Source organism: Brachycentrus maculatus, unplaced genomic scaffold (assembly GCF_059751285.1).
Source record: "Brachycentrus maculatus isolate JH-2025_06_01 unplaced genomic scaffold, ASM5975128v1 h1tg002095l, whole genome shotgun sequence".
In the NCBI taxonomy this organism is placed as follows: domain Eukaryota; kingdom Metazoa; phylum Arthropoda; class Insecta; order Trichoptera; family Brachycentridae; genus Brachycentrus; species Brachycentrus maculatus.
The window spans coordinates 7,501-34,512 of record NW_028282626.1 but is presented as its reverse complement, the minus strand read 5'-3'; the positions used below and the strand labels follow the sequence as shown (position 1 = coordinate 34,512).

Genomic DNA, 27,012 nt, shown 5'->3' with positions numbered 1-27,012 from the left:
ATTTGTTTGTGAGTCAATACTCTAAATCTTCCATCATTCATTTAGTTGGATCGTGACTGTTCTTATGATATATGAGTCAGGATCTATTCATTAGCCTCATCATATCCTAAGATATCACTGCAGCTGTGAGATAAGAAAAGTGATCCATACACAGGTGTCGTTATACTCGTATTTGCCTTCAGAAATAGGTAGCTCGCCTTCGAAAAATTTTATTTTCGTAAGTTGGCAATGCATGACGTCACAGAAAAGATGGAGTTATTTTAATGTTGGTGTCATTGCTAAATTATTTGCTGCTCTATTTGTTGGTGTCTACGGTCCACTCTCCCACACCCCCTCCTCCCTTCATATTTATAAAAACACTAATGGTAGTGTAGTGGTAAACAAACAATCCACACAACTACTATTACAGCTAAACCATAGGCAATAAACCATATGACGTCATAAAACGTTCGATGACGGATATTTGATGACGTATGCGGACGCACGTTTTTCGTTTTATTAAAATATCAACTGTTTAAACCTTAATATCTCCCTTAGTTCCCTACAGATTTCAATAATAATGTTACCGATAGTCGTGTGATTTTTCATATTAATTTATTAGCCAATAATACAACATTGTGACAAAAATCTATTGGTCTTACACACGTCTTACAATTTTTACATTTTTTCAATATTTATGATTTTTTTCTAAGGCACCTCCATATTACAACCTGCCTTAGTCTCTTTACAACTGTTTGAATATTTTGTTATTTCTTGTTTCAGGGTTCGTGATAGTGACGTCAATAATTCTTCTTCTTCTTGGACTTGTCATAGCAATATTTTTCTCGACGTGGGTCCGATTATTCATTGATCATGTAAGTATTATGGCTTTATTAGGATCATAGTAAATCATACATAACACAATTCGCTCACTCCTTCCAAGAACGTCATAAATCAAAAAACTTGATTTTTCAGGAGAACGTTTTTAAAGTTTAAAAAAATAACACAATGTATTAATAGTAAAAATAAATATCAAGCCAGTTATTGAACTTTTTACTGTGCAATAGATCTTTTTAGGTAAAACCTGAAGGTTTTTTCTCCATTTGAAAAATATTTAGTATCTTTAAAAAAAATATATTAAACAATACCTTTTCTTCAAAATGCAAAAATAACACTTTCTGCCCTGTAGCGGGTAAATATTAAGTTAAAATATGCCGCTTTTGCTGGGATATAGTACATTTTCTGTGCATTCCGAAAACATGCACAACTGAAAATTGACGGTTTTTGATTTATGACGTTCTTGAAAGGAGTGAGCGAATTGTATCCAAACTTTATGTTACCATGACCCTATAAAAAAAAATCCGCGCCTACTAACCTGTTATAAAAAAATATACTTGTTCTTTTTCTAATCCTTATCCGCTCCAAATGGTGCATTGCACTACGTCGTATTGACGCAGTGTTCTTTTGATCGTTAATTCTACGAAGGAAAGGTGATCAGCCCTCCACCTCAGGTACCAGTCCAGGGTTTTATCAAATAAATAATAGACTGTAAAATCAGTTATGTTTGATTCCCCTACCCTGGGAATTGAACCCGGAACCTCGGGAAGCTAAACACGCTAACCATTACACCACGATTCAGATTAATCTGATCGTGCCAAGTCTCCCGCTCACATTCGCCACATACACTTTCTTAGTCATTCTCTCGCTATCCATTCGCTCCACATATCCAAACCACCTTAATGGACTCTACTTAATCTTCTCAATTACCCCCAGTTTAGCCTTACATTATTTTCTAATTACCTTCGTTTCAATTTTGTCATACATATAATGATTTTCCACACATTAGTTTGACGGAGCGCATTTCAACAGTGTTCACTATGCTTTCATCCTTCCTTTGCCAATTCCATGGATATATGTATGTATATATGTATGTGTATATATGTATATACACATTCATCGTTCACTTTGTGTAATAACACTTTTATACACACTAATTCGTGACTACCGGTTTCGGAATAATAATTCCAACATCAGGTTATTAAAATAAAATAAAAATTATAACGGTCTGACAATCGTACAAAAATAAAATTTTGAAAGAGAGGAAGAAGACAAACGAATCACAATGGGAATATTTTTAAAGGTAAACTTGAAGTTGAATTTAGCTGGTTATTTACTATTTCAATACACATATATGTATATATATATATGTATTGTTACTAATTTTCATAAATTTATATCACGAAAACAAGTTTTTTATAATATTTCTTCAAATTATATTAAATTAATATCTGTTTTTTTTTAATACGAAGTATTAATTGTAGCTTCGATGATCCAAAATAATTTTATTGTAAACGAATGACTCACGTTTTAAAATTAAACTGTAAAATATGAGTGACCCATTGTGATGTTTCGGTAGGAACTACGTATGCATAACCGGAAGTAAACAATTGCGACGTTGTATCGATCATCCGTTTCCATACCGGAAGGAAATGAATCCAAAATTAGGCATTTCGACTAAACAAGGTCTCACACGTATGCGATTATTCAAATCATACATTCTTCAGAACTAATTAATATAGTTTGATTATTATTCATTATAATTCTTAAATAAATAAATAAAATAATATCTTAACGAAGATGAAGAAGCATCTGGGAGTCTTGGTATTTACAGGGATTATGATCTGTTAAAGGCTGGTTGGGTGATCACTTTACACACGAGTAACGTTCACCATTCTACCCATGATTGAAAACCACTACTACTCAAATCTTCGAAACTTATAGATATACCATATTGATCAAACTCGTAACACAGTATGCGCGAGTTCACAGTAGTCATCTACGGTGGGATGAGGAAAGTTTTTATTAAGCGGAAACTGTATAACATTCACCAATTTTACGCATATTCGACAACCACACTACTCAAATGCGTAGAACTTCTATATTATACATATATATATATATATATATATATATATATATATATATATATATATATATATATATATATATATATATATATATATATATATATATATATATATATATATATATATATATATATATATATATATATATATATATATATATATATATATATATATATATATATATATATATATATATATATATATATATATATGTATATATATATATATATATATATATATATATATATATATATATATATATATATATATATATATATATATATATATATATATATATATATATATATATATATATATATATATATATATATATATATATATATATATATATATATATATATATATATATATATATATATGTATATATATATATATATATATATATATATATATATATATATATATATATATATATATATATATATATATATATATATGTATATATATATATATATATATATATATATATATATATATATATATATATATATATATAAATACATATATATATGGTTCAATTTCGAAACATAGTGCTTGAATCACTAGAATTTCACTAGAGACATCTATTGGTAAAGAGGCTTCTCTTGAAAATCAAATCGAGCCAGTCTTTTTTCCTGCATTTTGTTGAAATGGACTTTGGAACTCATACATATAAAATAAATCCAATAAAGGATATTGACGTCTGGGTATTCAAAGGGCTTATGATCTGTTAAAAGTACCTAATAACCAGCCTATGACGGTCGTAAGCCCCGTAAATGCTTCCATATTCTTCTTTATCTAACGCGTTTCTTTACATTTTTCTGTTCAATTTCTTTGCAGGAATTGGTACTCCGAACGAGCTCACAGACCTTCAAACTGTGGGCGAAGCCTCCTGTCACTCCAGTCATTAGTGTCTACGTGTACAATGTCACCAATGCGGACGAATTCCTCAACAACGGCTCCAAGCCGATTCTGGATGAACTGGGACCATATATGTACAGGTAAGTCTTCTGACTAAACCTTCTTTTCAATGACTAACCCTTATCAAAACTTCCACAAACTCCACAGAAGTTTTGGTAAGGGAATGTAATTGAGTATTTTAATGTTTTAGAATTTGATAAACCCTGATGATGACAAGGTTTTTGTTGAAACCGGTAGGTTAAAGAGTGTACTCATAATAAATAAGTGGTTAAAACAAAATTGTTTAATTTAATAAAGTTTGTAAAATGTGCCACAAAGTTTCTGCGAAAAACATTCAAGAAGTAAGCCTAAAATTTGTCACAGACACCTATTCTCAAAGTTTAGTACACGGCTGCTCTGGGCCCTTGTAAAGTGCCATGTTTCACAGTAGTATACGAGAATAAATGCAATGCAGGCATTCTATGGCGGCATTTTTAATAAATAATTTATAAACGTAGAAAATGGAGTCACTAGCGTAAAAGATACGGAGATGATTATTCTTTGCAACACGAAGGTTGAAGCTAGTAGGAAGTATTATAATTACATATATTATTAGTATTAACATAATAATCTCATATTATTCTGACTTGATTTGCTTTTTTTAACGTGAATATAATGTTTATTATAACGTTATAATAACTTGGTCATCGCTATGTACCAGCGCATTAAGAAATCACGAGAAAAATCTCGTTTTCTTGCGATTACTTAGGAAATATTATAATTTGTATGTTTTTTTCCATATCTCAATTTACATAGATGGAGAGAAATCGCTCACTTCTTTCAAAAACGTCATATATAAAAAAAATCGTCGATTTTCAGTTGTGCTGTTATGTTTTCAAAATGCCCAGAATATGTGCTATATCCCAGCAAAAGCGGCATATTTTAACTTAATATTTACCCGCTACAGGGCAGAAAGTGTTGTTTTTGCATTTTGAAGAAATGGTTTTGTTTAATTATTTTTTGAAATATACTAAATATTTTTCTAATGGAGAAAAAACATTCAGGATTTACCTTAAAAGATCTGTTGCACAGTAAAAAGTTCAATAAGTGGCTTGATATTTATTTTTAATACATTTGATTATATTTTTAAACTTTAAAAACGATCTCTTCTCGATCGATTCTGTACATGAAGTTTAAATAAATAAATAAATAAATTATGCTATGGAGAATATTGATATAAAGGAAAATACACACACAATATATTTAATTGTTGATAATGAATCGATTACTGTAACCGGTTTTTCTAGTCTATAGAATTATCAGGCAAGTATTACGCATACCAGGCACAAAGGTATTGCTTACTACGGAGAACGAAGCAGTTTATTGTAGATTGCCGTTTCAATAATATTTACTTTTTAATATGGCAAACAGTTTGAGCAGTATAATGGGAAAATTATACCGCTTTTTCAATTCTTTAATACAATCAAACTTATCAGTATTTGCATGAGCAAAAATAATGCTGGGAAAAACCAAAAATAAAAATAAAAAAACTTGATTTTTCAGGAAAACGTTTTTACGGTTTAAAAATATAATACAATCTATTAAAAATAAATATCAAGGCACTTACTGAACTTTTTACTGAGCAACATATCGCTCACTCCTTTCAAGAACGTCAAATATCAAAAATCGTCAATTTTCAGTTGTGCATGTTTTTGGAATGCCCATAAAATGTACCTTGTCCCAGCAAAAGCGGCATATTTTGAACTTAATATTTACCCGCTACAAGGCAGAAAGTGTTGTTTTTGTATTTTGTAGAAAAGGCATTGTTTGATTATTTTTTTGAATATACTAAATATTTTTCAAATGGAGAAAAAACCTTCAGATTTTACCTAAAAAAATCTGTTGCACAGTAAAAAGTTCAATAAGTGGCTTTATATTTATTTTTTATATGCAAAAACATCACTTTCTGTCCTGTAGCGGGTAAATATTAATCGAATAGAATTGGTGAATGTTACACGTGTGTAAAGTGATCACTTAAACCAGCCGATGACGGTCGTCAGCCCCGTAAATGCCCAGACTTCCATATTTTTCTTCATCTTTGATGAGATGTCAAAAAATAATATGAAAATAACTCCTGTAATTGGAGATAATCCAGATTTTGTGAACAAGTATTTGGACACACTCAAAATGTTGTAAATGGTATATTATAGTTTCAGCAGTATTTTTCCAAGTTTCTCATGGGCAAAAACGAAAGTATTTAAGTTCAAATATCGCAGCTAAGAATTCTCGTTTAGTTAGCTGTATAAGAAGCGAGTAGGTACATGTGATATTCTTGGTGTATAATGGCCATAAATTGTGTAGAAAATTCCCACAGACACTGTTATTGCGCTGGTTCTGTATCCCATGACATATTGTGACGTAATAAGCAGAGATATTGTTTCGTTCTGAGAGATCGTGATAACAACTATACATATTAATAATAAAAATAAAACAGAAATGGAAAAATTCAATTCATATCTTAACCGTTCCTGTACTGATCATTAAAAAAATACAGTTAATCCGAAGGGGGGTAACATAATACCTCAGTTTATGTTTGTATGGAAATCGTAGTACGCAGCTCGCAGCGAGTACCAACTCGCCGCCAGCTGAGTCATAGGCGACATGTCCGTCCCAACGCGCCGCCAGGCAGCGACTGAATGGAACTATCCAATAAGGGAGAGGCCAGAAATTGAATCAAACGAAAGCTGAACAGTCTAGTTGTCACGCTGTCTTGTTTACTGTTTTGTCCAAAATAAATATTTTCAGACATTTAACGATTTAAATTATGAAAATGAAAAGGAAAAATTATACATAATAATATTTTTAAGATTCCAAAAAATATGGAATAAGTGCTCTTATTATATTAGAATTTATAAATCCATTCAAACCCTTATCCACACACCAATGGTGCATAGGGCACTGCATCATATAAACGCAGTGTTATCTTGATCGTCAACACACGAGGAAAGTTGAGCAGCCCTCCGCTTCAGGTATCAGTCCAGGGTGTATTAAATAAATATAACAGTGAAAAAATCACTTAAATTTATTTGACCTCCCCAGGAATCGAACCCGGGACCTCCAGAACGGTAGCCTAGCGTGCTGGCCATTACACTACGGAGGTGGATATACTAAAATTATTGAATTAAAATTTATACATGGGAGATTTCAACCCCCAACTGAGCCATTCCATGAATTGCCCTATGCACTTTGATAATGCTTATCTCAGACTTGCGTCCTTTCCTTATATCACTATTCGAACATCTATCGTACTTCGTTTTACCACACATTCGTTTAATAAAAATAACATCATATATCGCTCACTCCTTTCGACAACGTCATATATCAAAAAACTAGATTTTTTAGGAGATCGTTTTTAAAGTTTAAAAATATAATGAAATATATTAAAAATAAATCTCAAGCCATTTATTGAACTTTTTACTGTGCAACAGATCTTTTTAGGTGAAACCTGAATGTTTTTTCTCCATTTACAACAATAAAACAATACCTTTTCTTTAAAATCCAAAAACAACACTTTCTACCCTGTAGCAGGTAAATATTAAGTTAAAAATATGTCACTTTTACTGGGATATAGTACATTTTCTGGGCATTCCGAAAACATGCACAACTGAAAATTGACGATTTTTGACATGTGACGTTGTTGAAAGGAGTGAGCAATATTTGTATTATACGAGTATTTGCAGTCACAATCAGTCGCACATCAAGTGCAGTATATCTTGGCACACCAGTGGTCGACAAACTTTTAATATAACGTCTAATATGCACATTACAACTACTAAAAAAATACTTAAAAGTCAAATCTGTTTGAAATTCTAGTACTACTTACAAAATTTTGAGTATGTCCAAATTCACAGATCTTGATTATCTCCAACTATAGGAGTTATTTTTATAGATTCCATTTTTCTGAGTCTGGGCAAAGACTTCCATATATTCTTCTTCATCTTTGATGAGATGTCAAAAAATAATATGAAAAAGACCTCCTATAATTGTAAATAATCCAGATTTGTGAACAAGTATTTGGACACACTCAAAACGTTGTGAATAAATTAACTGGTTAAATTATAAGCTAAAATAATAAAAATGAAAAAGATATTTTCTGACGTTTCTCGTGTATGTTATTATAATCCAGGATTCGGATCTCACATACTAATAAAATAGTTTCTGCTCGATAAAAAGCTTCTTTTCATCTCACCAATAGATGTCTCTAGTGAAATTCTAGGGATTCAAGCACTATGTTTCAAAATTGAACCATATATGTACATAGAACTTCCAAGAATTTGAGTAGTGTGGTTGTCAATAACGTGTATAATTGGTAAATGTTACACGTGTGTAAAGTGGTGACAAACGAGACTTAAACCAACCTTTAATGGTCGTAAGTCCCGTAAATTCCCAAACTCCCATATTCTTCTTCATCTATGTTGAGATTTCAAGAAACAATAAGTTTACACTCAACAAAACTTGATTTCATACTGAATAAAGACTATATTCATTTTATTTTTTGACATCTCATCAAAGATGAAGAAGAATATGGAAGTCTGGGCTTTTACGGGGCTGACGACCGTCATAGGCTGGTTTCAGTGATCACTTTACACACGTGTAACATTCACCAATTCAACCCATTATTGATAACCACTTGAATTACTAGAACTTCACTATGACGGTCGTCAGCCCCGTAAATGCCCAGACGTCCATATTCTTCTTCATCTTTGATGAGATGTCAAACAATAATATGAAAATAACTCCTGTAATTGGAGATAATCCAGATTTTGTGAACAAGTATTTGGACACACTCAAAATGTTGAGATATACTTAAATAAATGTACAATTCAATCCAACAAGAACCTTGTTTTATTATGGATATATTACCCAACAATTGAATACGTTGAGTCGATATTTGTACCGGAGTCGCACTTAGAAGGTCAAAAAACCTCGTACGGCTCCGGAGCCATACTCTTCCGACCCATGTTCTATGGAGAAATTGTGATTCTGAGGTCAATGCCATCAGCTGTCTGCACTGGCGACTAAGCGACAAGCGATCCTTATTTGTATGTGAACGCTTCAATATAACATTTTGAATGTGTCCAAATACTTGTTCACAAGTCTGGATCATCTCCAATTATAGGAGTTATTTTGCATTTTATTTTTTGACATCTCAATACAGATGAAGAAGAATATGGAAGTATGAGCTTTTACGGGGCTTTCGACCGTCAAAAGTGTTTAAGTGATCGCTTTATACACGTTTAACATTCACCAATTCTACCCATGATTGACAATCACGCTATTCAACTTCTTGGAAATTCTATGTATCGCTCACTCCTTTCAACAAGGTCATAAAAAAACTTGATTTTTCAGGAGATCGTTTTAAAATTTTAAAAATATGGAGCAATGTATTAAAAATAAATATCAAGCCTTAAATATAAATAAATACTTATTGAACTTTTTACTGTGCAACAAATCTTTTTATGTAAAACCTGAATGTTTTTTCTCCACTGGAAAAATATTTAGTACATTAAAAAAAAATAATAAACAATATCTTTTCTTCGAAATGCAAAAACAACACTTTCTGCCCTGTAGCGGGTAAATATTAAGTTAAAAATATGCCGCTTTTACTGGGATATAGTACATTTTCTGGGCATTTCGAAAACATGCACAACTGAAAATTGACGATTTTTGATTTATGACGTTCTTGAGAGGAGTGAGCGATATGTATATGGTTTAATTAATATATGGTTTAAACAAAGTGCTTGAATAACTAGAATTACACTAGAGACATCTAATGGTGATATGTCAAAAAAAATAATATCAGTACAGATCCACCAAGCCCACCTTATATCATTTTCAGATACCAACAGATCACATTTTTATTATTTTATTTTCAAAAATTGTTAGCACACTTGGGTCTCTTTTTATGCGATAGATACGTTCCACGGGGAGTCGCTTAAAAAATACTTGAACTACATACAAAACTAATATTAATTCAAAACTGATTTCAATTATAGCATAATTTATATTTTAATATAAGTTATGTGGGTTTAAACAATATTATAGAATGTACCAAAAATCGCTCAAAAAAAGCTCATAAAAAAATCATAAAATTAAAAAAGAAGTGCTTTTTCCTTAATTAAATATCCACATATTGCTCACTCCTTTCAACGTCATATATAAAAATCATCGATTTTCAGTTGTGCATGTTTTCGGAATGCTCAGAAAATGTACTATATCCCAGCAAAAGCGGCATATTTTTAACTTAATATTTACCCGCTACAAGGCAGAAAGTGTAGTTTTTGCATTTTGAAGAAAATGTATTTTTTAATTATTTTTTTTAAACATACATAACATGAGAAATATAAAAATAACCCATAAAAGAGGCGTATTTTTAACTCAATATTTACCCGCTACAGGGCAGAAAGTGTAGTTTTTGCATTTTGAAGAAAAGGTATTTTTTAACTATTTTTTTTTAAATATACTAAATATTATTCAAATGAAGAAAAACTCTTCAGGTTTTACCTAAAAAGATCTGTTGCACTGTAAAATTTTTAATTAGTGAATACATTTCATTATATTCTCAAACTTTAAAAACTGAAAAATCTAGTATTTCGGTTTATGACGTTGTTGAAAGGAGTGAGCGAAATGGAAAATCGTTTTTGAGATAAATGTTCAATTCAAATTAAGTGTTTTTTCTATTTTTCCCTATACAGCATCTCTTGAATACGACGTAAGATTTGAGCATAACTTTGTGCCAGTGAATCACACTATAACGGTTGTAGCCTACTAGTCTAAATTTTATATTTTTATATGTGAATTCGCATATTAAAAGACTTGAAGTACATACTAAAATAAGGGATAGGTACCATTACATTTGAAAATCGCATAACTTCAAAATCGCATAAAAAATATTCGCATAAAAACAGACCCGAGTGTATATCGTTGTGCTGGTATTAAATTAGCTAGTACGCAATCGTAGTATGAGAACTATATACACAGAAAAACCTCAGCCACTCGGTTGAAAGTATACCTCATTGTGATATAACACATAGCGACCTACTAAATCCACAATGTATTGAAACGTTCGTCGATTTTTCGTCATTCCCCTCCCTACAGATATCCATCTCATCCTGGCGAGCAGGAACCCAATTATGTACAGACTTTTAGCTGTTTTCTATATATATTTTCTTAATATATATATTTATATATATTTATATATATATATATATATATATATATATATATATATATATATATATATATATATATATATATATATATATATATATATATATATATATATATATATATATATATATATATATATATATATATAATATATATATATATATATATATATATATTTATATATATTTATATATATATATATATATATATGTATATATATATTATATATATATATATATATATATATATATATATATATATATATATATATATATATATATATATATATACCCCAATGGTGCATAGCGCACTGCGTCTTGATCTTGATCGTTTACGCATGAAGGAAAGGTGATCAGCCCTCCGCTTCAGGTACCAGTCCAGGGCAATATTGAATAAATATTACAGTGAAAAATCACTAATATTTATTTGACCCCCCTGGGAATCGAACCCGGGACCTCCAGAACGGTAGCCAAGCGTGCTGACCATTACACTACGGAGGCGGACAGATATATACATATATATATATATTTATATATATATATATATATATATATATATATATATATATATATATATATATATATATATATATATATATATATATATATATATATATATATATATATATATATATATATATATATATATATATATATATATATATATATATATATATATATATATATATATATATATATATATATATATATATATATATATATATATATATATATATATATATATATATATATATATATATATATATATATATATATATATATATATATATATATATATATATATATATATATAATTTTTACATCTCATAGTTACACACTGGCATCATTCATAACACGAATCCATCGCTATAACAATATGATAATATGTAATTACTCACACAGTAAATATGAATATTTTAAAATATCACTAGTACATTTCGACAGGTATTATTTCGGCCTTGAATTTGGATTCGGCTACACAAATTTGACGCAAAAAGGTCGCGTGAGTGATTTTTCCACTCACGAAAACACAAGTGGACGGTAAACATATTAAATAAACATGTGTATTAATGTATGGATGTTTTGTTGCAGTGTTTCGCAAACTGTGTGCCGCGGCACACTGGTGTGCCGTGGTGATTACTTGGTGTGCCGCAGAAAAAGTCACTTAACGATAAACGAGAAAATTGTGGAGCTTAAAACTGAGACATTAAAACTGAAATTTTCCGAAACACAGCTAGCATATTTTTGGCTGCATATAAAAAATGAATATCCAATGATAATAATATAAGAGTTTCTGCTTAGTAAAAAGCTTCTTTACATCTCACCAATAGATGTCTCTAGTGAAGTTCTAGTGATTCATGAACAAGGTTTCTAAATTGGTTCATATATATAGAACTTCCAAGAATTTGAGTAGTGTGGTTGTCAATAATGGGTAGCATTGGTGAATGTTACACGTGTGTAAAGTGATCACTTAAACCAGCCTATGACGGTCGTAAGCCCCGTAAATGCCCAGACTTCCATATTCTTCTTCATCTTTGATGAGATGTCCAAAAAAAATATGAATATCCAATGCATTCAAAGCGTGCTATTGCAATTATTTTTTTTTTATCTACATAAATAGATATTTGTACAACATTTTGAGTGTGTCCAAATACTTGTTCACAAAATCTATATTATCTCCAATTACAGGAGTTATTTTCATACTATTTTTTGACATCTCATCGAAGTTGAAGAAGAATATGGAAGTCTGGGCATTTACGGGGCTGACGACCGTCATAGGCTGGTTTCAGTGATCACTTTACACACGTGTAACATTCATTAATTCTGCCCATTATTGACAACCACACTAATCAAATTCTTGGAAGTTGTATATATATATGATCCAATTTTCAAACAATATTCTTGAATCACTAGAACTTCACTAGAGACATATATTGGTGAGATGAAAAGAAGCTTTTTACTCAGATATTTTTGATATATTTATATTTAAAGAACAAATATAAGCATATTAAAAATAAAACAAAATTCAGACACCCACCTAGCCACCTTGTGTGTCTTGTCGGTGGATTTCTTTTTACATAGGTACATTTTTTATTGTTTTTATCCATTATAAACCTAATGTACACACAAAAAGAGAGAGAAAATTATTAATATTAGCTATTTTACAATTTTCATAGAATTAACTCTTGATAATTTACCCATTCCTTTATTTTGCCTTTGTTCCATATTTTATTTTGACCTCTAACCTCCGTCTGCAACAAATTAAAAATGTTCGGAACGATATATTGAAGTGTTGGACTCCCATATTTACTGTTGATTTTTGGGACTATCTAACCTTCGTTGTTTGTAAATCGTGTATTCTTTTTCTGATTCTTTTACCATTTACCACGACTTACTTGTGCGAATTGGAATTTTCGACTCTAACTGCTATTACAATAAAAAAAATAATAAACGCCTGTGGACGATCAACGAATAAATGAGATAAGCCTTATCAACAATTACTCCAAAATTGTATCGCCTATGCTCTGATTCAGCAGGCTTAGATTTTGTGTAATTCGCATTTAATTAATTTTAATATATAATCAATATTAAATAAACGTTGTTTTCATCTTTGGTGTACCTCTAAAATTTCTTAATTTGGCAGGTGTACCTTGCACAGAAAACGTTTGAGGAACACTGTTTTAATGTGTGGACGAGTGGTGGTGATATTGGAATTTTGTTGGGACAAGGTTGAATACCTTTTGATGGAAGGTCGGCAGAAGACTCGTGGTTGACTTTGAAATGTATTATTTTGTATGGATAGTGGTCAAGAGTACTGTGCTCATAATGGACAATATATTGATTGTATCCAAGTATTTGCTATTCATCTTCTTCCTAGCTCCATCTGAACTTATCGTCATTGTAGACTGTTGTGGTCAGCTCTCCTCGTCCTCAGGCTGTAGGTCCTTCTGTCATGGACAACGTCACCTAGGCCATGCCTTCGTATCATGTTATCTTTCTGCAGCATCCTTGAATTCTTTGGTCTTCCTCTAGATGTTTTTCGAGGAAGATCCATGGCGATTGCCTGGTTCACAATATGATCAGGTTCTCTGCGTCCTATGTGCCTATACCATCTCAATTGCCTTTGTTCTTGTAGCCTGTAACTTGTAACTATTGATGCCTGTTACAGCCAGGCTACCACGAATGCGTGAGCTCTTTATTTTTTCTTTAAGGGACACATCTGTACAATTTTAAATATAAGTTAACTACTACTACAACTACTATTACTACTACCATCACGCCGTTTTTCTGCAGGGCTAGGTAGAAAGGATGGAACGCCACATTCTTCTGTCCTGACATACACTCCTCGCCTCCTTCACATCCATACATCTAGTCCATGCCCTCCGATTACGCAGACTTTTGACACCGCCTGATTTTAGGTTCTGATGGATCTGATCGTGCCAAGTCTTTTTCGGTCATCTTCGTTCTGTTTTCCCTCTCACATTCGCCACATAAGTTAAGGCATATAAATTTAACCCACTGATTGCTTTAATGATATATTTTTTGCATTTTTCAGAGAAACGTGGGAGAAAGTTAATCTCACCTGGCATGACAACGGAACCCTTTCCTACCATCAAAAGAAGACGTACATCTTCGACACTTCGTCTGCTGGCTCTGAAGATGACGTTGTAGTGGTCCCTAATATTCCTATGCTCGTGAGTATACCTCCGTTCCTTATATGTTGCTCCCTCACTAATATTTCTCCATATTATTTTTTGACATCTCATCAAAGATGAAGAAGAATATGGAAGTCTGGGCATTGACAGGGCTTACGACCGTCATAGGCTGGTTTAAGTGATCACTTTACACACGTGTAACATTCACCAATTCTACCCATTATTGACAACCACACTACTCAAATTCTTGGAAGTTCTATATATATATGAACCAATTTAAAAACCTTGTTCTAGAATCACTAGAACTTCACTAGAGACATCTATTGGTGAGATGTAAAGAAGCTTTTTACTAAGCAGAAACTCTTATATTAGTATGTGAGGTCCGACTCCTGGATTATAATCACACACATGAGAAACGCCAGAAAATACCATTTTCAAATTACCATTGAAAATGTTGTAAATTACCAGCCATCGTTAGAATTTTAACTGTTCATCAAACTTCCTCCCTTAGTTTTTCCCCCTACCTCCTTCTTTAAACTCCCTTTTTCCTTTGCCTTTCTTATTATCATCAATTTGTAATTTAAGTTTTTTTTTTCATGTGCAAAATAGAAATAAGTACATTGGCGGGCTTATTGCTAAAAAGCAATATCTTCCAACCAACCAAAAACAGACTAGTGATATTGATCAAAACATTTGATACCATATATAGCTGTTTGCAATCAGAGGGTAGATAGTACTTGAACATTCAGAAAACATAAATTACAAATTGACGTTCAAATAAACTTATATTACAAAAGATGATAATAAGGAGAGCAAAGGAAGAAGGGAGTTTAGGGAAGGAGGTAGAGGGAGGAGGTTTGATGGACAGTTAGGATTCTAATGATAGATAGTAATGTCTCGGACGTTTCTTGCAAGTTATTAGAGAAGGTGCATTTGTTTACGCGGAGAGGTAATTCATGCCATAGTCTGGCTGCTTGGACAGAGAAGGAATTACTGAAGAATGATGTGTATTTCCAAAATTAAACACGGTTATTGGATTGAATTCTACTTTTATTTGCATATATCGCTCACTCCTTTCAACGTTAAAAATAGAAAAACTTGATTTTTCAGGAGAATGTTTTAAAGTTTTAAAGTTAAAAAATATAATACAATGTATTAAAAATCAAGCCACTTACTGTGCAAAAGATCTTGAACCTGAATGTTTTTTGTCTATTTGAAAAATATTTAGTATATTTAAAAATAAAATTAATGCATTTTCTTCAAAATGAAAAACAACACTTTCTGCCCTGTAGCGGGTAAATATTAAGTTAAAAATATGCCCCTTTTGCTGGGATACAGTGCATTTTCTGGGCATTCCAAAAACATGCACTAGTGAAAATTTACGATATTTGATTCATGACTTTCTTGAAAGCTTAAGCGATATATGATAATATCGTAGTCGTACAGGAGAAAGTGACCAACTACCAAAACGTTAAATGTTCAGGAGGGCCAATTAAGTCACTATTGCTTGGCAAGAAAATAAACATGAATGAAGTTAGTGATTTTAACCAAGTCAATATATTATACTTTCATGTTTTAAATCCTTTAGGATGTTTTTCAGGGCAATATTAAGCTAGTAAGATATCAAATAGGTAATGATCACGTTTTTGTAAAACAATGCAATTGGTCCCTTTCTCCTGTTTGACTACGATATGTTAAGCGTTTCGTCTTATTATGACATTATCAAACACTGACTCAGTTTCTTAAAAAATATGCCTTGTGACTTGTCTTTGCAGAGCGCTACATCGCAGTCCAAGCACGCAGCTCGCTTCCTGAGGCTGGCCATGGCTTCCATCATGGACATCTTGAAGATCAAGCCCTTCGTGGAAGTGTCCGTGGGCCAGCTGCTGTGGGGGTACGAGGATCCACTGCTGAAACTGGCCAAGGATGTGGTGCCCAAGGAACAAAAGCTGCCTTACGAGGAGTTCGGCCTGCTCTATGGGGTTAGTACACTGTTCTCTCTAGCTGACTAACTGAACTAACTAAATCTTCTTTTTATTTTTCTTCTTGGTGTAGGTCTGGTGGCCTATTTTTAGGAAGGATTATCCTCCTGAGATGTCGATTCCCAGCTATCGATCCATCTCTTTGGGGGTCGCCTGGGAGTCGTCTACCATGTACGGGTTGGCCGTACAGTGCGATGTGGAGGAGACTGGATGGTTCTATTCTCCTCACATGCGCATACCATTGTCTGCTTCGTTGCCTTCCCCACCTAACGACGTCTTCCATCTCGCATATTTCCCTGATCCTGGCGTTTTTTATTCTATCTCGAAGACTCTTGCCAGATATGGTTCTTAGAGTCTTCATTTCTGACATTCTAACCGCGTTTTTTGTGCCAACGGTTCCGCTCTACTTTCGATTCCATACGTCATGATGGGTCTGACACAAGTTTTTATTTTATTATGAATATTTCACAGCCCTATCAAGTTCCTGACTCCATCAGCATCACCCTTATCTTAACTGCTGTGCAATTCCCTTTCAGAAAAATGGCACGTCCAATGATGAGATCTTATCCTTGTTTTGTAACGATTTCTTTGAAGAAAAATGGCACATTCAATGATCAGATCTTGTCTTGATTCTGGAATAATTCCTTTGCAGAAAAATTTCATGTTCAATGATTACATCTTGTCTTCAATCTGTAATGATTCCTTTGTCAATGATCTTGTCTTAAGATTTGTTCCAATCCCCTTGCTGAAAAATGGCACATCCAATGATCAGATCTTGTCTTAGTTCTGTAATGATTCTTATGCCAATAATCTTGTCTTGGGTTTTGTTCCAATCCCCTTGCAGAAAAATAGCACATCCAATGACCAGATCTTGTCTTAGTTCTGTAACGATTCCTTTGCAGAAAAATGGCACGTCTAATAATCTGGTCTTAAGTTCTGTTTCAATTCCCTTGCAGAAAAATAGCACATCCAATGATCAGATATTGTCTTAGTTTTGTAACGATTCCTTTGCACAAAAATGGCACGTCTAATGATCTTGTCTTAAGTTCTGTTCCAATTACCTTGCAGAAAAATAGCTCATCCAATGATCAAATATTTTCTAAATTCTGTAACAATTCCTTTGCAGAAAAATGGCACATCTAATGATCTTGTATTAAGTTCTGTTTCAATTCCCTTGCAGAAAAATGGCACGTCTAATGACCAGATCAGCGTGTTCACTGGGGCCAGCGACATCACCAAGTTCGGGCTCGTGGACACCTTCAACGGGCATAAGAAGCTGATCCACTACACGGGAGACGCCTGCTCCAGGATTGACGGCTCAGACGGTTCCATCTTCCCGCCGCACATCACCAAGAACACCACAATCAGAATATTCGACAAGGACCTCTGCAGACTGCTGCCACTCAGGCTAGTTTTATTAAGTGTTGAATATTGAAAGCGTTAACTTTGTGGATCATATTGACATATTATTATTTTGAGAAATAAAAAGACTAAGTGTTTTGATCCACTCACATTTTTAACCAACTAATTTCGGGAACAACCTGTTGCCCTCTTCAGGGTTTTCAACTAGGTCAGAAATTAAACCCTGAAGAGGGCAACAGGTTGTTGCCGAATCTAGTTGGTTGATAAAAATGTGAGGGGATCAAAACACAAAGTCTTTATTTATTTATTTATTTAAACTTCATGTACAGAATAGAAATAAGTGCATTGGCATATTACTACAAATCAATATCTTCCAATCAACAAAAAACGGACAAGTGATATTGATCAAAACGTTTGATACCATATCGTAGTCAGGAGAAAATGACCAACTACATAAGCGTAAAATGTTCAGGAGGGCCATTTAAGTCACTTTTGCTTGGCAAGAAAATAAACATCAATACAGTTAGTTAGTCATTTTTAACAAATCAATTTACTATACTTTCGACTTTAAAATCCTTTGGAATTTTTTTCAGGGCAATATGAAGCTAGTAAGATATCAAACAGTCAATGATCACTTTTTTGTAAAAAATGCACTTGGTCACAATCTTCTGTATGACTACTTAATATAAGTGATTTTTTCACTCTAATATTTATTCAATATACCCTGGACTGGTACCTGAGGCGGAGGGCTGATCACCTTTCCTTGATGTGCTCAAAATAACACTGCGTTTATATGATGCAGTACCCTTTGCATCATTAGGTGCGGATAAGGGTTAGGAGAAGAAGACTGTGCTAAGTTTTGTGACCGAAATAACTTTCCAAAGAAGAAGAAGATAAGAAAAAATTATGGGAAAACCATAAAGAGCGCCGATCTAACTCATATCCTTCATTTACAACATTTTGAGATATCAAATAGTCAATGATCACGTCACTTTCTCTTGTATGACTACGATACAAGTATACCTCTTTGCAATCAGAGGGTAGATAGTACTTGAACATTTAAGAAAACATAAATTACAAATTGATGATATAATAAAACCAAAATGATGTTACAGGTTCGAGAAGGAAGTCATGGTGGACGGAGACATCCTGGGCTATCGGTTCACACCGCCTGACAATGTGTTCGCAGACCCCGCCACGAACCCAGACAACCAGTGTTTTTGTCCGCACGGGCCTCCTTGCGCTCCTAGCGGACTCAACAACGTATCCCTCTGTCAATATGGTAAGCTCGTGGCGCAAAGGGTACATAGAATAGGGCACAGAAGTGTGGGTAGGCCCCTGACAAGATTATTTAGTTTATTTTAATAGATTTATATTATCCACTGACACTTCGTGATGGAATTGCATTTTTAATTTATTATTAGATTAAAACCAATATTTTTAGCTTTTCCACTTTTTTATTTGACCAGCGACCGGGTAACGACGAAACCCGGTCGCTGGTCAAATAAAAAAGTGGAAAAGCTAAAAATATTGGTTTTAATCTAATAATAAATTAGTTTATTTTAGTAAAAATTCATTCGTAGGAGCATATTGTATAGGGGAGGGTGTACACAAATCAAATGGTTTTTAACAAAATAAATTTGCATCTACCATGGGGAGACTTTGCGGAACAACAGTGGAACTGGGCAGGTCATGTGGCAGGTCAAACGTGTGTCTGAGGATAGTTGGACGAAGCAGGTGCTTGACTGGAGGCCTAGAAGCGTGGAAGCGTGGGTAGGCCCTAGACAGTATGGTTCGATGATATTAGTAAAGTGGCGGGCCTGCACTGGAAGAGAGTCACCTCTAATAGACAACTGTGGAAGTCTTAAAAAGAGGGGTCAAGTGGTATCATACATTCTTCTTCTACTTTTTCTAGGACTAAGTCCTGTCATTCTCCGGTCTACTCCTGGGATGTGGAAGACCAGCTATCCTTCCATCGTTTAGGTGGTCTTCCTGGGGGTCTGATCCCGCTTATGCTGCTGTCCGCAACATAAGCAGGATCATACGTTATACATGATAAAAAACAGTGAAGGACATTGCTACCATAAACCAAGCTAGGATAAAAAATGCCGAACCCTCTTCTAGTGGAACGGAAGGTCTGATGACGACAGCTAAGTAAGCCCTGTAAATGCCCAGACTTCCATATTGGTTTGGTGAATTGTATTATTAAGTTACTAGGAGCTATTCTAGAATGACGTTGCCAGACTATGTGGGTATATACACGATTGCGGTATGTTGTTGATTGTTGTCACCACTGACTATTGTTGGTGACAACCTACATACCCATATTCCTTACTGTTGTCCCCTGCTATCAGTATGTAGAATCACTTACCCATGGCAGTCTTTAAAGCTGATTATAAATGGTTTAAAAAAGTATGAGCCGTCTATCAGACAATTTCTTTGTTTTTTTACTATGTAGTTGTTCTAAAATGCAAATAGGCGCAAGTTAACAACAGTAGTTTTAAGATAAATGTGTTTATAGGTAACTTAAAATGATGGTTTTTGCCAAAACATGTATCAAATCAATACAATTTTGCGGCTATTTGGATAATGAATATCTCGGTAAAGGAAAGAGATAGAGCAAAATCTGTGATTGTATATGATAGAGGCCAGTTGTGAAAATGCTATGAGTTGTGTTACGCCAAACAGCCACTACTTGAGTTACGGCTAGTTGCCTTTACACATTAGTGTTGAAAAAAAAGGGATTTTTTAAAATGTAACTTTGTTAGTGATTTTAAAACAAAGTATCATTTTAATTATAAAATGGAAAATCACAAAGTTAGTGGTTAAAATAAAAATTATGTGGGATTTTTCTTTCAGACTCGCCTGTGATGATCAGCTTCCCACATTTCTATCTAGCTGATGACAGTTTGAGGACAGCTGTCGAGGGAATCTCACCTCCCGATCCAGAGAAACATAAGTTCTACATTGACGTGCAACCTGTGAGTGGACTTACTCCCATCTTGACCAATCAAATTACACTTTTCAAACCATTTTTATCTAACAAATCCTTCATAAGCTTTTCAGAGTTTAGAATAACCATACAGGGGACACAAACTTAGCCTTACAAGAACACTCAGCTCCCTCTTATAGAGACACAATTTATATTACTCGTATGCATATTAATTAGTAAATTATATTTATTTATGTAAACTTTATGTACGGAAAATAAAAAAAATACATTGGCGGGTTTATTGCTAAAACGCAATATCTCCCGAACAACCAAAAACATAGTATTGATCAAAACGTTTGATACCATATACAGTGAAACCTCTATCATTTTTAAAGGGACCTATTAAAATAAACTATGATTGCGGGAAAATAATGAATGCGGGATTAAGAGGTCAATAAGCAAATATATGCGACCGAGATAAGATACCGTCCTCCCAATCTGCATAACCATTCGTAGGCTAAAATTCTAAGAAGAATACATGTTTCAGATGCAAATGTACTTATTAAAAAAAATACAAACCTGAATAGAAATTTGAAAAATACTTTTGTTTTTTGTCCAAGCGGCAACACCCTGTAGTGGATAAAAATTAAGTTAAAAATATGCCGCTTTTGCTGGGATATAGTACATTTTCTGGGCATTCCAAAATCATACACAACTGAAAATCGACGATTTTTGATTTATGACGTTCTTGAAAGGAGTAAGCGATATGGCCTTCGGGTGGTATTGTCAAATGAATTATTATAAGTTGTTTTTATTATGATTACATTTCAGGAAATGGGAACTGCTCTGTCGGCGAGAGCGCGTGTGCAGATCAACTTGGCGGTGTCGCAGGTCATCGACATCAAGCAGGTCGCCAACTTCCCCGACATCATTTTCCCCATCATTTGGTTCCAGGAGGTGAGTTCCACCTAACCTTCGATAACTACACTGAAGAATACAAAAATTCTGAGCCCGTACCTATTATTATTTATATTGATAAACTTATTTATTTTTTTACAAAAATGTTAATAATATTAGTATCCATTTGTCCGCCTCCGTGGTGTAATGGTTAGAGTGTTTAGCTACTGTGCTGGAGGTCCCGGGCTCGATTCCCAGGGTGTTGATAGTAAATATTTGTGATTTTACCCACTAATATTTATTTAATTTTACCCTGGACTGGTGCCTGAAGCGCAAGAGTGATCACCTTGCCTTCATGTAAGTGATGATCAAGATAACACTGCGTCAATTTGATGTAGTGCCCTATGCACCATTAGGTGCGGATAAGGGTTATAAATAGAAAATATATATATATTCGTACATATATATATATATATATATATATATATATATATATATATATATATATATATATATATATATATATATATATATATATATATATATATATATATATATATATATATATATATATATATATATATATACATATATATATACATATATATATACATATATATATACATATATATATACATATATATATACATATATATATATATATATATATATATATATATATATATATATATATATATATATATATATATATATATATATATATATATATATATATATATATATATATATATATATATATATATATATATATATATATATATATATATATATATCTTGTTTGCTTTGAATAATAAAATAAATTTAGTTTTACGCGGCCCGGTAGGGAATCACATTTCCAAAATGTGGTCCGGCTACTGAAAATGTTGGCCACCATGGGTGGATTTAGAGCTTCTGTGGTGAATTTTCACAAGTACCTCATGATCAGTTCCTTGGCGTGTTTCATCCCTAAGCTGTTGGACCAGATCTCTTGGCTCTTGTCCATGCAGTACCTTACACAATGACAGCCACTTTATGATTCAGCACTTTTGATTAGTTGGTATTATCGTTAGTCTTGATGACTAAGCTATTCTTCTCGTTACAGGGTATCGACGGACTGCCGGAGGAAGTGACCAGCTTGATGAGGCTCGCTACCAAGGTGCCGCCCATCGCCAAATTAGTTCTGAGCTACAGCCTGATCGGATTCGGACTCCTGCTGCTGCTAATCTCAGTCACCTGCCTGATCAGGTAAACCAGATCCCGTCGTTAGTGTCGCGGACTCTTAAGTCAGAGTTCCTCGGTTCGAACCCACTCTACCACAATTTGATACCTATTTCTAATAATAAGCCGCCTAGGCTTACAGAAATAGTATGAAATTGGAATATTTGTGTAAATGATAAAAAAAAAACACAAATATTTCTCTTTTTTATTTAAAAATTTTTTTAATGACTACCAATTATCCAAAACCAGCCTATGACGGTCGTCAGCCCCGTAAATTCCCAGACTTCCATATTCTTCTTCATCTTTGATGAGATGTCAAAAAATAATATGAAAATAAATCTCATAATTGGAGATAATCCAGATTTTGTGAACAAGTATTTGGACACGCTCAAAATGTTGTAAATATATAAACTGGTCAAATTATGAGCTAAAATAATAAAAATGAAAATGGTATTTTCTGGCGTTTCTCATGTATGTGATTATAATCCAGGATTCGGACCTCACATACTAATATAAGAGTTTCTACTCAATGAAAGCTTCTTTTCATCTCACCAATAGATATAAAATCCGATTGGAATATTTTTTAATTTGTGTTTTAATATTTTTTATATTTTTTATATTTATTTATTTATTTAAGTGATATTTTTTACTATAATATTTATTCAATTTTACCCTGGACTGGTACCTGAAGCGGAGGGCTGATCACCTTTCCTTCATGTGTAAACGATCAAGACAACACTGCGTGTATATGAAGCAGTGCCCTATGCACCATTGAGGTGCGGGTAAGGGTTTTATTATCAATTAATTGAATAATTAAAATGCAACTTTGTTTTAAAATCACTATAAATATTTAATTATAACTTAATTATAATGTCTACCGGTTTCGAAGCTAACCGCTTCTTTATCAAGACTGACTTGACTTTATAAAGAGTATTAATCAGTCTTGATAAAGAAACGGTTAGCTTCGAAACCGGTAGATATTTTAATTAAGTTATAATTAAATATTTATGGTGATTTTAAAAGAAAGTTACATTTTTATTATTAAATGGAAAATCACAAAGTTAGTGCTTCAAATATAAATTATATGAATTCGTCCGCCTCCGTAGTGTAATGGTCAGCACGCTCGGCTACCTTTCTGGAGGTCCTGGGTTCGATTCCCAAGGGGGGTAAAATAAATATAAGTGATTTTTTCACTGTAATATTTATTCAATATTACCATGGACTGGTACCTGAAGCGGAGGGCTGATCACTTTTCCTTCATGCGTAAAACGATCAAGATAACACTGCGTTTATATGACACAGTGCCCTATGCACCATTGGGGTGCGGATAACGGTCTAATTTTTTTTAAATTAATTATTAATATTTATTGTGTTGTATTGACGAGTCTCTCGTGCTTTGCAGATCATCTCACCGACAGAGTACGCTGCATCTCGAGGGGTCCAACTACCTTGCCAACGCCAAGAGCCAAGACGCCAACGGGAAGGCCGCCAATGGCAAGAAGGGAGAAGTTAACAATGGGTACGAGATGGGCTCCACACCCAACCATCGCTAGTGAACTGAAAAGAGACATTCACGATCAGCGGAACCTCGGTATACGTCCTGAAACCGTTCCAAATCATGAAATTCAAATGAAGACTTATACCAAATAGGATCTATACCTAAACTGACCATTAATTTCTGTCCTCAAAAGGGGACATCTACCAATTTTTACGTAATAGTATATACATATCGCTCACTCCTTTCAAGAACGTCATAAATCAACAAAAAAATTCAGGATGTTTCAGAAATGTTTTTAAAGTTTAAAAATATAATACAATGTATTAAAAATAAATATCAACTTTTTACTGTGCAACAGATCTTTTTAGTTAAAAACTGGATGTTTTTTTCTCTATTCAAAAAATAATTAGTACATTAAAAAAAATCATTGAACAATATCTTTTTATCAAAATGTAAAAACAACACTTTCTGCCCTGTAGCGGGTAAATATTAAGTTAAAAATATGCCGCTTTTGCTGGGATATAGTACATTTTCTGGACATTCTGAAAACATGCACAACTGAAAATTTACGATTTTTGAATTATGCCGTTCTTGAAAGGAGTGAGTGATATGTGTCGCCTACTTTCAAAATCCGCCAGATCCATGTTAGTCGATTTTACAAAAATTGCAAAATTCTCCGGGCAATATTTATGTTTCAAAGATTCGTCTATCTTAAGCTGAAATATTATGAAATAGAAAATTTTCCCATTTTCTTAGAATTTTATTCAGTATTTAAAAAACAAAACACGAGACACAAATCGATAAAGACGTCATCTTAATTTTCGACCTATCCCCTGGGAATCGAATCCGGAACCTCCAGAACGGTAGCCGAGCGTGCTGATTATTACACTACGGAGGCGCTAATAATCCAACCTTTCATTCATTGATTCGGCAGACACTTTGTGGTAACATCTATCCGTGTAATTAAAATTTTACTTGGCTAATAAAACCACGATATAACGGACTAATTTGGGAGCGATGAGCGTTGTATGTAGATAGTAATAAGCGATACAAAACGTAAACAAAATTGTATTTATTATTTTGGGACAGTCGTCGTGAAGTGACGTCAACGCTTGATATCGGTAATCCTGCTCTGAAAAAGGAATCATGCTTTGTTTGCGCTTTTCATGTTTGCCGTTTTTTAAATCAAATAATTTAATTGATTTTTTCATGGTGAATTTTAATTAATTTCTTGAAAGTTTTCCGCAGATACTTTGTGGCACATTTTATAATATCTTTATAAAATTAATTGTTTTCACCACTTTTTTTATTAATACAATTCAACCTACTGGTTTCAACAATACATTGTCATCGTCAATCATCAACATTTAGCATTTTTATGGAGAGTGAGTCCGCCTCCGTAGTGTAATGGTCAGCATGCTCGCCTACCGTTCTGGAGGTCCCGGGTTCGATTCCCTGGGGGGTTTAATAAATATATGTGATTTTTTCACTCTAATATTTATTCAATATTACACTGGACTGGTACCTGAAGTGGAGGGCTGATCACCTTTCCTTCATGTGTAATCGATCGAGATAACACTGCGTTTATATGAAGCAGTGCCCTATGCACCATTGGGGTGCGGTAAGGGATTTATTATATGGAGTGTGTGGAAGTTTTTGGTGAGAGTTTTTTTAATGTTTTTTATTTAAAATAAACCCTGATGATGATTGTAACAATGTATTGTTGAAACCTGTAGGTTGAATTTTATTAATAAAAAAAGTGGTGAAAACAAAGTTAATTAAATTTATAAAGTATTTAAATTAAATTTAAATATTCTTGTCTTCACTATCGTGCTGGTTTTAAATATATTTTAAATAAATTGTAAAATAATTAAAAGATAACATGTAAATACACATCCGATGGATATATAGAAATATTTTTGTAAAGGTTTTAAGGTAGGATAAGTAGTATATTTTTATAAATCTATAAAAAAGGTGAAAAAATTGAGAAATATCAATTGCTTTTATTGATATGAGGATATGACATGGTAATTACTTATGTTATAATGACGTCAGTGTATTTATCCGGATCTTATACGCACATACGAATCTCTTCACTAATGCATATGGCGAACCGGCAGGAAGACCGAAGACCGAAAACATGTCAGAAAAATTGGTGTGTATGTATGAAGAGATGTATGAATGTAGAAGAGAATTTCACAAAAAAAATTGTGAAAAATGAGTACTGTGGTGGAAGCACGTGACGGTTAGTTTGTGACTTTTTTTAAAAATAATAATTTAATAACGAACATAATACCTGGATTTGCTCCAATAAATGTATAGTATTTCAAAATGATCCCTCTGCTTCAGGCATTGGCGTGCAGGGAGTAAGGTAAGCTGGTACTACTTAAGTGCTAGTAAGGTAGGGTAGGTAATGATTGCATTTTTATATG

At 33.1% G+C, this 27,012-nt stretch overlaps 1 protein-coding gene across 1 annotated transcript; it reads left to right on the top strand.

Annotated features, from left to right (window-relative positions):
* Positions 1-762: 762 nt before the first annotated feature.
* Positions 763-25,792, top strand: LOC148298405 (scavenger receptor class B member 1-like; the record flags this gene model as incomplete). Its single annotated transcript, XM_088276893.1, has 10 exons — positions 763-854; positions 3,747-3,907; positions 14,592-14,730; positions 16,467-16,673; positions 17,854-18,080; positions 19,151-19,317; positions 20,895-21,016; positions 21,799-21,924; positions 22,967-23,109; positions 24,485-25,792. Coding segments are annotated over 10 exons (1,535 nt in total), but the record flags the coding sequence as incomplete, so codon positions are not given.
* Between the last annotated feature and the right edge of the window lie 1,220 nt (positions 25,793-27,012).